We start from the raw sequence: 13,720 nt of genomic DNA, 5'->3' as shown, positions 1-13,720 counted from the left end.
TATAGATTTGTCTTATTCATATAATTATTGTGAACGTTACATTCCCTCCAGATACAAAAGACAAGGTGGGGAGTTGCACAATAGGAAAAGTATGGGACAGGGAAAGAAATCATGTTGTCACCACTAAATATTTGGGGTCTCCATTTTATCACTTCCTGAGACCAGAGGTCTACACTACACCAGAAATTCTGGGCCTGTACAGTACATTTCTGAAAAATGCCTTATACAGTTGCCAATGATTTGAGGGCCATATTGTACAGCTTCAATATATTTAAGGCCTGTAGTCCATACCTCCAGTAGTTTCACTTTTGGGGGCGTTTCTCTATGGCATGCAGCATACATTTTTTTTATATAATAAAATATTCTTTAAACAAATAGCCACTTACCAGTGGCACAACCACTCCCCTGTCCCGCTAACAAAACCTCTGAAGATGGAATGTAGCATATTCCACAGCCACCAGCAATTTAGGGTCTTCATTTTATGGAGGTGTCCACAATTTAGGGTATACGGGGGGAATTCAGTTAGCTCCAGTAATTTACTGCTGGCTAATTGAAGCAATAGCTTCCTTCAACTAGTACTAAAGACAGCCTGCCAGCAACAGCTAACAAGGATTGTTTTCCAAACCTCAGCAGGCTCGAAAAGAAATCTGTATTTTTAGGTGCCGCCACTGTATTAACCATAGGTTCAGGAACTCATCCCAGATTCTATGGGTTAACATCCATTAAAACTGTAAATTACCAGGTGATAAAAAAAGGGCACTAACTGAATAGCCCTGGGCGGTTAAAGCCCAAGGCTATCCCCATTTTTCACCCATGTAATTGAATTCCACCACTTTGATGATCATGAATTTTTTGCAAAGCCGTCATTAACATTCTACATTGTACATCAGCGCCTACAATTCTTATTGCATTGTATCCTGATATCAGCAGCAACCTCTGCATTCATGGGTTGGTGAGTGTGGGACATTAGATCAACAATGTTGACCAAAAAAAGGTTGACACCGGTAAAAGACTGACACAAGCAAAAGGTGGACTCATGAAATGGTCAACGTGCGTTTTTTCACTTTTTAGTACCAATGTCGACACTGGAGCATGTGGACCCCTAATAAGCATACCACGTCTCCTCACATGGCCTCATACCACTACTGCTGAGCTTGGCACACTTTTCCATCCTTATTTGAGCCCACGTGGATGGTATATTAAGCAAAAATTTAAAAACTGAAGAAAAAAAAAACTCAGGTCAATGTTCCATGTGTTGACCATAGTAAGGTTGACATTTCGCTTGTGTCAACCTTTTGTCTACATCCAGCATATGTATGTCGACTATATGATGTTTCCCTATTGACTATCATCCTAGACATTGTCTATCAGCCATCCCTATACCGGTGGGTGTTCCCATGTAAGTGTACTGTTGAGAACACTAAGGGGTTGAATGATGGAATTAGTATCTGTGTTGTCTCCTGTTTTATAGTTTCTATATTGTGGTCATGTTATGTTTAACAGTTTCAATGACTGCACTGTGATATTGTGAATACTGTATATATATATATATATATATATATATATATATATATATATATATATATAAAAAACAAAGCAACATGTGTTGGTTTATAATTAGAAGAGGTGACCAGGAGCAACTGCAAGTATGACCTTGACCATAAACTTGCAAGGTGATGGACTAAAGTTGAATATTAATGTAATTGGGATGAAGTTATTATTGAGTGTTCTAAAGAAAATTCAATTCAAAAGTGTCCAAAAGGAGCATATAAGATAATTGGCAAGAGTAGAACCTATAATATTGCCTAATGTAAATATTGGGAGAACGCAGTTATCATTATTAAGTTTCTTATGTAGCGCATCATTGTCCATTGCATTTTATAATTGGAACAGTAATGGAACAATTACAGACAGACATAGAGGTAGGAAGGTTAGCATTGTCAGTATACATACTTGTATGATTGCCTTTTATGATCAACCACAGTCATTCACCGGGAATACAAAGTCAAAGTAAAGTACATATACATAAGAGGCCCAGCCTACAAATAGAACGGTTAAAAAAAAAAAAAATCAATCCTCAAAACAACGTCTAGCCCCTATCCAGGCTACCGCGAGGGATATTCATTTCAGAGAGAGGTAACTTACTCTATTTATGATTCTATTTCCTATACTCGTGTCACACGAGCAACAGGAAATTCCTAAGTACCCCTCTGTGTGTTTGTATGTATGTGGATCAATAGTATTTTAAGTAGTTCTCATTGCACAATGAAGCAGCCCATTCCCTCTCCTGTATCAGCAGTAGCTGTACTTCTGGGTTTCTAACCACGGCTTTGTTTTCAGTTAAAGACGCATTACAGTATTATCAGTATAGCCAACGTTTCTATTCTTATGTAAGCTAAAATTGCTGCCTATTCCAAATCCACAGCAGATATCCGCTCCAGAAAACCAATCATTTACAGTTTATAAATGGTATATTGCCATCTGCTTGTGCAACAAAGATAAAGTGAAAAGCATGACCCTTATGTGACCAGTATAGCATAGCGAGGCTTATTGTATTCTTGTGGGGTAGTTACTGGGCATTGGTTGCTCTGTGAACACTAGTATGAATGGTCTACAATAAAGGAGCAGCTCAAACCGCACATGAAAAGCCCAGTACACATGCATTGATTTTTCCCGATGTTCGATTCGATTTTGCTTATAGAAGCAAAATCGAATCGAATCCTAAACAAAATCGAATGGTTTTTGTGTCACTTTCGATCTGCATTCGATTCGATGCGCGCTCACGTTTTCACAAAATCGAACAGAAAAATCTACTGTGCAGTCAAGGAAATATATCGAATTCGATCTAGTAAATCGAATGTGTGCAATGTACCATGAATGTATATCGAATTCGATATCTAATGCAAAAGTACAGATCTAATGCGAAATTGAATGGATAAATCTAATGCCAAATCTAATAGAAAATCAAATCTAACATCGAATCAAAAGCAAATGGATGTGTGTGTACAGGGCTTAAGAGTCATTGTACAGGTAACCCGGCATTTCACTGCCACTCTGCTAATAAAGCAAGTATTGTATTATAGGCAAGTTCTGGTGTCTGTTGGGACAGTTGGGAGGTATGCTTAAGAGCTATAGAAAAAAGCCTGTTCTTACTTTCTCAATAACAATTTTGAAGTTAATTTACACCCAAGTAGACTGTGTGCTAATATAAGCACACAAAATCAATATGGTCATAACTCTTCCTAACTTCAGCTAATGTTACTATGTGAGTATTCTGTTATTTGTCCCTACTGTAATCCCATTTCACACCTTAGAGCAGCTTTTGCAGGACACAAAATCACTGCGTGCTAGATCCAACCAGGAAATGCTGGGATGTGTTGTCCCACAGCTACAGGTTATATACATAGTTGCCCTACCTTCCTGCATTCTACAGGAGACTCCCTGAAATAACAGCAATCTCCCTCTCTCCCTCATTAGTCTAGCAATCTCCCTCATTTCACCTAGCCCACATTACACTGTTACATTTTTTTGGGGAAAAAGGAATGAGAGACAGATACATTTACATTGAATCATCAGCACCATTTCCCAGCACTTTACCAAGTATAGTAACTCTTACCAACTGCTTTGAGGCTCATCTACATTTGGATATATGTAATTTTACAAGATGTAGCAGTGCACACCCACGCTTCTAGGTGTCACATTCACAATCTCTTTTCACAATCTCTCCATATATGGATTAGACACACCCCTTGGGTGGAGCATGACACGCCCCCTCAATGGGGCACTGTGAAAAATTAAACTACCAGCTAAAATCTCCCTGAAACTAATTTTCAAAAGTAGGCAATAGTATATATTCTAGAGATTGCTACACTAAAGAAAAATGAATGTAATATGCTCCCTGTTTTTAGGAAAGGGTCCTGAAGCATCCCTCTGTATCCATGAAAATGACTAGTTGCGCTTTCCCAGTTTTATAAGGTGGCGAGGATCTATCTGCTGTTATCTATGGTTGTTTAGTGTCCTGCTGGAATCAGCATTAATAAATTATAATAGGATGGCATCACTTTCAGATGTCTGACATCTTGTCTATCCCAATAAGTGAAAAGCAGGAAGCCCAATTAGTATCTGGCAGAAAAGACCCATGGCTGAAAGCTAATCAATTCTATGGAGACCCAACCTGTCCTTCTCCCATTAATGTAGGATGCTGACAGTAAACAAAGTGTTCCCCTTGACCTTATGTGCAGTCACACTGACTCTGTGCTAAGTGGTAATGTACCCGATCAATACTGTACATCCCAGCCACTAGATGCAGCCCAGTGTGAGCAGGCAGAGGTATTCATGCACCCTGCACTTGTATCTGTGCTCATGTGTGGGTCACTATGCATAATGCATATAAACAAGGTACTGGGCAAAAAACACATTTAGAAGATTGCTTTACAGAGAGATAAAGGAGAGAATTAATTCATATTACTGAAAGAACAACCACAGCGCATTCCCATATGTATGATTAACCACATAGGGCCCAATTCCAATTAGGACACAAGTTGGAAGGTGGCCACATTAACTGCACAAGCGCCATAAAGCTACATACCCACTAAGGGGCTAATTCAGCTAGCCCCGCAGATTGCTTAACATCGCTGGTCACAATATCCGGCAATCTGCGCATCCGAAAAAGTACACACAGTCTAAGGGTGCCCATACACTAGGGCGATATATATATATATATCTCATGTAAGAAATAGCGTCACTCCAGGTACTTTGGTGAAAACACTTTACTGCAAGTCTACAGTGTTTCGGGCCGGAGCCCGGTTTCTGTCCTGAAGACGGGCTCCGGCCCGAAACACTGTAGACTTGCAGTAAAGTATTTTCACCAAAGTACCTGGAGTGACGCTATTTCTTACATGAGATATACAAGCACTGGTACTGTCCAGTGAACAGCGGGCACCCAGGCCAAGTTATACCAGCAAAGCAGGGGCCAGTGAAGAGTGCCGGACCTCTTAACATTATATATATATATATCTATGGGATTTGGTCACTTTTAATGCAGCTCCGATCGATCGCATAAAAAGCACACAAATCGCATATATTTGACAGGAGGTCCTATGCAATGCACGGTCCTGTGCGCTTCGCATTGGAGGCTGCGAGTCGCACCGCAAGCAGGAGAGATATGCAATGCGCGGTCCTGTGTGCTTCGCATTGGAGGCTGCGAGTCGCACCGCCAGCAGGAGAGATATGCAATGCGCGGTCCTGTGTACTTCGCATTGGAGGCTGCGAGTCGCACCGCCAGCAGGAGAGATACGTCGGATCGCAGCTAAGCCAGACACAGGCTTGGCTGCGATCGCATGCAAAATATCATATGACAAAGGACCGTATACGATATATCGTACGTGGTCCTGCCACTGGGTGGTTGCAGACATTACTGTGTGGCAAGTGGGTACCAACTGGATTATGCATGCAAGGCAAACCGTCCTGGGAATGTACTGACTGTATTCTCATGCATATGCACGGTCACACCAAATACAGTTGCACCCTTTGCATGGAGTGGGTAAAAGCTCTGGTTATAGGAAGCTGCACACAACACTGCGGGTGGGGGGAGTGAGGAGGCGGGCCAGGGGGATGCGGTCATGGGAACGTCCAGCATTCCCATGGTAATGACCAAGTGGCAGATGACATCATCAGATGTCAGCTGCCCACCATGTTCCCCTCCAGAACACACGCAAAGCTAAGATACCTGTTTTCGTTTTGTGTGTACCTTTCACATCATTCGGTTAGGCCCCATAGGCTGGGAATGGATGTGTATGCATGCTGAAATTTCTGCGGGCGGGATTTAAAAAGACACACCGAGCTGTGAACGTTGCAGCGCTGTGTGTCAACCAGAATCACCACCAATATGTAAAATAGACTGAATAGGATAAGCTTTCTCTGAGATATGATAGTATCTAAAGGGATAATACTAATAACAGAAAACAGGAAAGTACAATATGTAGCTTTGAAGTTTATGTTTTTTTGCTTCTTCAATTTCCTTCTACAGAGCTTTAATTTGTCTATAATTGTATCCAAGGATCTCCGGAATAAATCACTTACCTAGCAGGCTACATATCCTGGGGGAGATTTACTAATGGGGCAATCACTAGAACACTTGAATATGCTCCTACATTGCTCCGTGTGTAGGGGCCATAGCGATGTGCAGGCTCACGATTAGCTATCACTGGATATTAATCTCTTAATCGTTGGTCAGCGCCAATGTTCTCACCGGAGGACACTGACCCTGACAGATCGCTCAGTACACAATGCTGACACATCGCTGTGTACTGTTCTCAGCAATCTAGCATCGCTCAGAAAGCTCAGCAAATCACCACGTGTGTAGGCCCCTTAAGCCTTGGAGGAAAAAAAAATACCAGCCAATTAGCTCCAAAATGCCACTTTACAGTCAGTGTTTAAAAAAAATGCCAGTGAGGGGCCTGCTGGCTGATACTTTTATTTTTACCGATTATTAAATAAACCCCTTTATTTGATAAATGACAGTAATGCCCTCCTTGGCTGGTGCTTTGTCTCTTTCCACATTATCACTCACCAAGGCTTAGTACATATGCCCCCCCCCCCTTGAGTGTTACTGACGTATGTGATCCTAGGGACACGTGGCAGATCCCAGTGTTGGATGGATGACGCTCTCCTGCCTACGTGCAGAATGTGTAACAGCTCCATCATCAGAAAGATGCGGTTTGAGATCGGCGTCACTAAAATGAAAGCAGCGCTATTGGCCACCACGTATGCAAATCTGTGATTACTTTGGCACGAAAAAGTAAAAATAATATTCGAGCTTCTACAACTAAACTGTAATCAATCTGTGAAATGTACAAGGTCTCGTTCAATATCAAAATAGGTCTAATAAAGAACAAATGTTCTCAGTTTGTACCAGCTTCAGAGCTGGACGTGTCAAGCAGGGTTAGGCACCAACAATGCAGATCCGCCATGGAGCCCCGCCAGAGCCTGTAATTAAAAGTTATTTTAAAATAATTTTCTAATTGCAGTGGGAGTGTGATTCCTTGTTCCCGTAACGCTTTTGACTCCCTCAACCCGTCGTTTCTCAGCGCTCAGCATGTGTGATGATATATATGCACTACTTGTGCTGGGACCCAGAGAGATATCCTGGATTACAATATACAGTAGTTGCAAATCCTTGAAAAATTATGGCTGCTCTACATATCATTTCACAAGTCGTTGACTTGTACTTTTGCACAACCTTCAAATTCTTTTCATATTTGTATTATGTGAGCTGGGCTCTGAATCCTGTTTTTGGACGGTTAATAGTTTCGTCTGTGTGTTATGTCAAAGACATGATCTGGATAATCCTAGATGATCCTGGGTTTCGTGGCTAATGTTGAATAAACTGCTTTCTGATGCAATTTTCCTAGTGATTCTCGGTCCAGGAGATCTTCAGCAGGGAAAGACGAGAGGATGGCCACACATGTCACAATTACATGTGGCAATTTGTTGTTTTAAACTAAAAGAACCTGAAATTGCAATTTATACAAACATCAATTACCTGGTTCAAAGCAATTTAATTGGATTGCATTCCATTTTAATGGGACAGAATGTAATTCCTGACCATTGAAACCCACATCAGTTGATATGGACTTGACAGCAATTACACCCCAAATTACTCGTGTGTAGTATACATTAGTATAAGTCTGTATTACGGCAAACATAAAGGCCACCAACCACTAGGGGGAGGTATCGTATGTGGTACCCCGCCATCTCACCTGGCAGCAGGATCACATATGATACTCTGTAGGTGGTCCTTTTGCATATAATGTATCATATGCGATCTTAGTAAGGGCTACGGGCTACCATGAATATTCATAGCAGCCCGTAGGATCTGTGACTGTGAGGCTCATGGGAACACACCTCACATCGCAATCGCAGGAAAAATACATGCAATGTGTCACTTTTCATGTGATCCATCGTAGAAATGCGTCGAAATCGCATAAACAGTGGCCATATCGCACTAGTGGATGGGGGCCTTTAGCCGCACACACTTAAGTCTCACTTGCACCTACAGATGGAGTCCATACAGAGGCGTAACTAATATTGTGGTGCCCCCCCCGCCAAAAAATTACCTTACCCCTCCGCATGCCGCCGCCGCCCCCGCATTCAGTCCGGCTCCGTCTCCTGCAGTAATGAAAAATGACACAACAAAATGGCTGCCCCCGTACAGCAGACAGTTTTTTTAGGGATGTTAGAGGAGGCGGCGGCTTCCTCTAGCATCCTTAAAAACTGTCTGCTATTAGGGGGCAGCCATTTTGTCGTGTCATTTTTCATTACTGCAGGAGACGGAGCCCGGAGGCTATCTGCGGTGCCAGACTGAATGCGGTGGCGGCGGCATGCGGAGGGGTAAGGGGGGGTCTGACCAGAGTGCCCGGGCACCGGGGGCGCCCCGCTGGCGCTTACTCCCCCAAGCAGCCGCGGTGGCTGCCTTACGGTAGCTACGCCTCTGAGTCCATATCATTCATCCCCAGCGCCCACCAGAATGTCCCCGCTGGCTGAGAGGGACTCCATCAGACTGGGATACGCAAGCGTTTCACACGCACGCGCGTCCCAGTCACTCGGCGGCTGGGTCGACGGAAACCCTGCCCGTCTCCGCCTTCAAGGAGACGGGCAGGGTTAGCTGGGGGTGCGGGGATGCAGTGGGGACCGGTGACGGACAGCAAAGCAGAGACTCGTAGTGCCATACAAAAAAAATAAAAAATGTTAGGGTGTGCATCCTAAAAACTATAGACTCTGGCAATCTGAACATTTATAATAAACCCTGCCATTTAACACGGAGTGAAATTGAGGTTCTTAGCATCATTTTTGGCCATGTGACCTCTTCTGGTGGGTTCCAAACATCCTTAAGGTTCAAGCACGGGACCCCCTAGGTCAGGATAACCCCCCTTCAAGGCATTACAATAGTGAGAAGTAATAGTTTAAGCATGCTTACCGATTTTGCTTCCCCCTCATGCGAGAGGCGGGTGCCTGGCCGGCATACGCTCATTATGTTGATAGTATCTAGGTCAACAGTCAAAAGGTTGACTACTATTGGTTGACAGTCAAAAGGTCGATACATGACAAAGGTCACCATACATTAGGTCGACATGGTCAAAATGTCGACACAAGCAAAATAAATTGGTCGACATGAAACCAACTTGTTCATACCATTCCAGCGGTATAAAAGGTGAATAAAATAGTGTTTCCCGAACGCGCAGCAAGGCACTGTGTCCGAAGTACGACAACATTTAGCTTGTGACCACCTTTTGACCATGACTACACAATATATGTCGACCTTTTTGATGTCTCTTTTGACTGTCAACTGTTGACCTAACAACCCATAACCGCCTGGCCAGTATATAGGGGTTACGGCCAGTGCTTAGGTGGGCCAACTGCATGATTCATAAAATACATCATCAGGCAAATTCAGGTGCAGTGTAATGCCCCTTTTTTTGTTGTTATCCACTTCCACACATTTCTCCTGCATCCTGGCTGGCAGTAAGGAGTCGGGCTCCAGAAAGAGTGTGTGTGCTGCTACTGTCTTCAGCACAGAATGTGGTTTGTGGCAGCTGCGGTGCAGGGTTACCATGTGTCTGATTCCATAACTGACGGAGGCCACTGATCAGCACAAGGAGCCATCAAAGAGGAGGAGTCTCACACCCAGTAGCCTCATCACACTGATCATGGGCGCCCACCACCCATGCTGTACCCAGTTCCTGCCAGTGATGCCTGGAGTAACTTGTTGCTGGGCAATCATCTCCAGCAGCAACATCAGCGTTGATACCCTGCCCACCCAAGGTGCAGTAGCCTGCTAACTACTATAAGTGCAAGCACTGCTGTGTGTTATATGATCCACCCTGCCTGATTGTGTCCCCCTTGTACACACAACACTGTGTATACTATTGCATGATAATGGCCAGTTCAGCCTCAGCCAGGGGTCTCGGAATATATAATACGACATAGGTCCATTCTCTACTTTTTATGGATTGAAATAGCATTGTGAGAAAACAATCATGGGGAAAGAACAGCAATAAGGGCATGTAAGATAAATGGATAACCTATGTAACTGGAAGGCAATGAAAGGAATAGCCCGGTCATGCATGACGTTTTGGTGTGATGTAATAATAAAGACATAAACGCACAATACCTGGAGCTTGTTCTTAAATCCCAGTAACGTATGTATGTATCATAGCCGCATGATAGTAACGTGAACGGGGTCTCATAGTGGATGTCCAAAACCCCGGCACCTCTTTTGAACTCTGTTCCAAGGCAGTTCATCAGCTGGCCACTGCAGAGACACATCACAGACGTCATTGTAACCTAGCTATTTCAGATTTTATATGAGTTAAAACAATGGGATTTTACAAATAATAACATATAGTGTCAGTCATAAAAAAAGAAAGAAAGAAAGGGGGATGGCATGCTAGGCAATACAATGAATACAGTATTGTGTTAAACAAATTGCATACACAATTGTTAATGTTACCTTAAAACCATATTTTATCCTTATTTATTTGTAAGGATATCAATATGCCTATCCCAAGCATGTTTTAACTGCTCTCCTGTATTTGCCTCTACCACCTCTGATGGGAGGCTATTCCACTTGTCCACTACCCTTTCGGTGAAGTAATTTTCCTTAAATTTCCCCTGAATTGTCCTCCCTCTAGTTTCAGTGCATCTCCTATCTACAGTAGTTTCTGTGCATGTTGTTCTGTACATTGCTTATGCCTGGTCTACATTATACGTCTAGTCTAAAAGTCTTTTTAACTACTTTTACTAAATGAATGATTGAAAACATAACTGACCTATGTTACCAATGTCTTTTACTCCTTTTAGAGGAAAGACCCTATCTAAATAGTAAAATAAGATCCTAGTGTATCTGAGATACCTAATACAGTGGAGACAGACAAGGAGAAGGGTGAGCTGGTCACCACTGTGCCTATCTGACCACCATGTTTGAGATGTGCAACATGTTACAAAGTGCATTTCGTTTGAACGTGTTTGCATCAGTTGAAAATATAGCAGAAAAATCTCCATCGACAGCTAACGGCTATAAGCCATAAATTATGATGTACGAGAAGACTTCCTCCATCACCAAGAGAATACATTTCCATTGCTCAGATACTGTAGAGGTCAATAATATTTATTAAACCAGATGCCTATATGTCTCTTGACATATGCTTTTGTTACTGAAATGCAGCTTCAGTCCTCTAGTCTGGTCCCTGAAGCAGGTGCCAGAGGCAGCCTTCCAAATGTGTGTTCTTCTGCACTTCTATTGCATGATAACTTGTGTATCTGCTCCAATTCACACTACAACCTGCTGACACTTGGGCTCCCCAAGAAGAATTGGGCCATTGTTTATTTGAAATCCATAAATGCATATAGCACTGAAAACAGTACATTTCTGTGTACGCACATAGGAGAGCCTGTTGTACTACTGTGAGCATACAAAAACAGGATTTGCTTAGCACCGGTTACCTCAACGTTACCTGCAGCCATTTTGTTGGCAATGCTCATGAGGAAGAAGCCTCAGTAAATCAGTTAAGAACTAGTGACATTGCTAAGGAAGCAACAATCTCTCTCTCTATCTCTCTCATATATATAAATATATAAACAAAACTGATCTCAAGCCCAAATCAATTTTTTACCCCATTGAGTCCAGAGGTAATTATGTTGACACTTTCTTAAACCTCATTAGGACCGATTTTGATAAACTGTGTTCTGAAAAGAACCACAGTGTCGACAATCTTAGTAATATTGAGAGAAAGGCACTTAAAAATCTTGAGGATAACCACCAAATTATAATTAGGATGGCTGACAGGGGGGGGGCATCGTTGTGCTAAACCGTGAGGATTATTTTGATGAAGCCTTTCGTTTGTTGAATGACTCTGTTACATATGCCCGGGTGAAAGTTGATCCTACACTTTTGATAGTGGAGAAAGTCAAAACCCTGATGAATGAGGGTGTGCAAAAAAAAATTGTTACCCTAAATGAAAGTAAATACATTGTTAATGAGTTCCCACCTTTAGCAATTTTTCATTATTTACCGAAAATACATAAACGATTGGACCGACCTCCAGGTCGGCCGATCATCGCTGGTATTAATTCTGCAACTTCACGACTTTCAGAATACATTGATTTATTTATTCAGAAATTTGTTGTTAATTTAAAATCTTATACTAAAGATTACACACAAATTCTTCTTTTTTTGAAAGATTTTGAATGGCGCCCCACATATAAATGGGTTACCATTGATGTGGAGGCGCTTTACACGTCTATTCCCCATGAGGGGGGTTTGGAATCCATTCGTTATTTTTTGGATAAAGATCCCAGTATTGATTCTGGTTATAAAGAGTTTTTCATTAATTGTATTAAGGTGGTAATGTATAACAATGTGTTTACTTTCAATGGGGAATTTTTTATACAGCAGTGTGGGGTTGCTATGGGGACCCCATACGCACCAAGTCTGGCGAACCTATATCTTGGAAAGTGGGAAGAACTCAGCAATGAGATTAATTTTACTTATCGTGATAACATCATATCGTTTCATAGATATATCGACGATATTCTCATCGTCTGGGATGGGGATGAGAATCTGTTTAATCAGTTTATTAGTGATATTAATGTTAATTCATATAATTTACATTTTACTTCCAAGATACATGAGAATAACATCGAATTTTTAGATTTATTCCTTGATTCCTCTGATTGGTCTGTTGCTAATAAAATAGTGACCTCTACATATATCAAACAGGTCGATAGCAATAGCTATGTTCATTTCAAAAGCTGTCACTTTGGGAAATGGGTGAATAATATCCCCTATTCACAATTTGTTCGAGTTAGGAGGAATTGTGCCACCCTTGAAAAATTTGATGAACAATCTGCCATTTACAGTAAAAGATTTATTGATAAAAAATACCCTCCTAAATTGGTCAACAACTGTCAGAGAAAGGCTCGTGAAAGAGATCGTGATGAACTCCTACAGTATAAAAAACGTGAAAATAAAACTGAAAGTTTTGTTCCCTTTGTTACAAAATTTAATTCCAAGAGTTCTTCCATCAGAGACATCCTTGGTCGACATTGGGATATTTTATTGCTTGACCCCCTGTTGAAAGATGTTCTACCTCCTAGACCGCAAGTAGTGTTTAGAAAAGCACCTTCACTAAGATCGATGTTGGCCCCTAGTAAGGTTAAAGACATCAGTACTAGTAATGATACGTGGCTAAAAAATTGCAAGGGTTTTTTCCCTTGCAATAAATGTAAGATGTGTCAGCATGTCGATAAAGACCATTATAAATTTTATAGTCATGATGGTGCTAAGAGCTGGTCTATTAAAAGTAGAATGACATGTTTGACATCTTGTGTCGTCTATATGTTATCCTGTCGATGTGGTAAAAGATACATCGGGAAAACTAAACGCCCTCTTAAGTTAAGGATACTTGAGCATACTAGGAGTATTCGTAATAAATCAATTCTACACAGTGTCCCGAGACATTTTGCATCGTGCTGTGATTCTAATCTTGATTTCTTTTCTTTTAAAGCTTTGGAACATGTCACCCTCGACGAGAGAGGTGGTGATCTTTTAAATAAATTGAGCCGTAGGGAGACTTACTGGATTTTTACCATGAATACTATGGCCCTTATTCTGATTGACGCGGACTTTACCGCATTCTTACGGATCGCGTCTTTTCGGCGT

The 13,720-nt window shown here is 41.8% G+C and overlaps 1 protein-coding gene across 3 annotated transcripts in view; it reads right to left on the bottom strand.

Moving 5' to 3' along the window:
• The window catches only part of FBXW4 (F-box and WD repeat domain containing 4), a 187,348-nt gene that overhangs the window by 5,494 nt on the left and 168,134 nt on the right, over nt 1–13,720 (bottom strand). For all 3 annotated transcript variants that reach the window (XM_083149201.1, XM_083149202.1, XM_083149204.1), the window contains exon 7: nt 10,172–10,312. In XM_083149201.1, coding sequence (XP_083005327.1) covers nt 10,172–10,312 — 141 coding nt within the window. The remainder of the gene's footprint in view (nt 1–10,171; nt 10,313–13,720) is intronic.

This window comes from Crinia signifera, chromosome 6, assembly GCF_055691185.1.
Source record: "Crinia signifera chromosome 6, ASM5569118v1, whole genome shotgun sequence".
Taxonomy (NCBI): Eukaryota; Metazoa; Chordata; class Amphibia; order Anura; family Myobatrachidae; genus Crinia; species Crinia signifera.
Note: the sequence above shows the minus strand (reverse complement) of the source record. Positions and strands in the feature narration are given on the sequence as shown.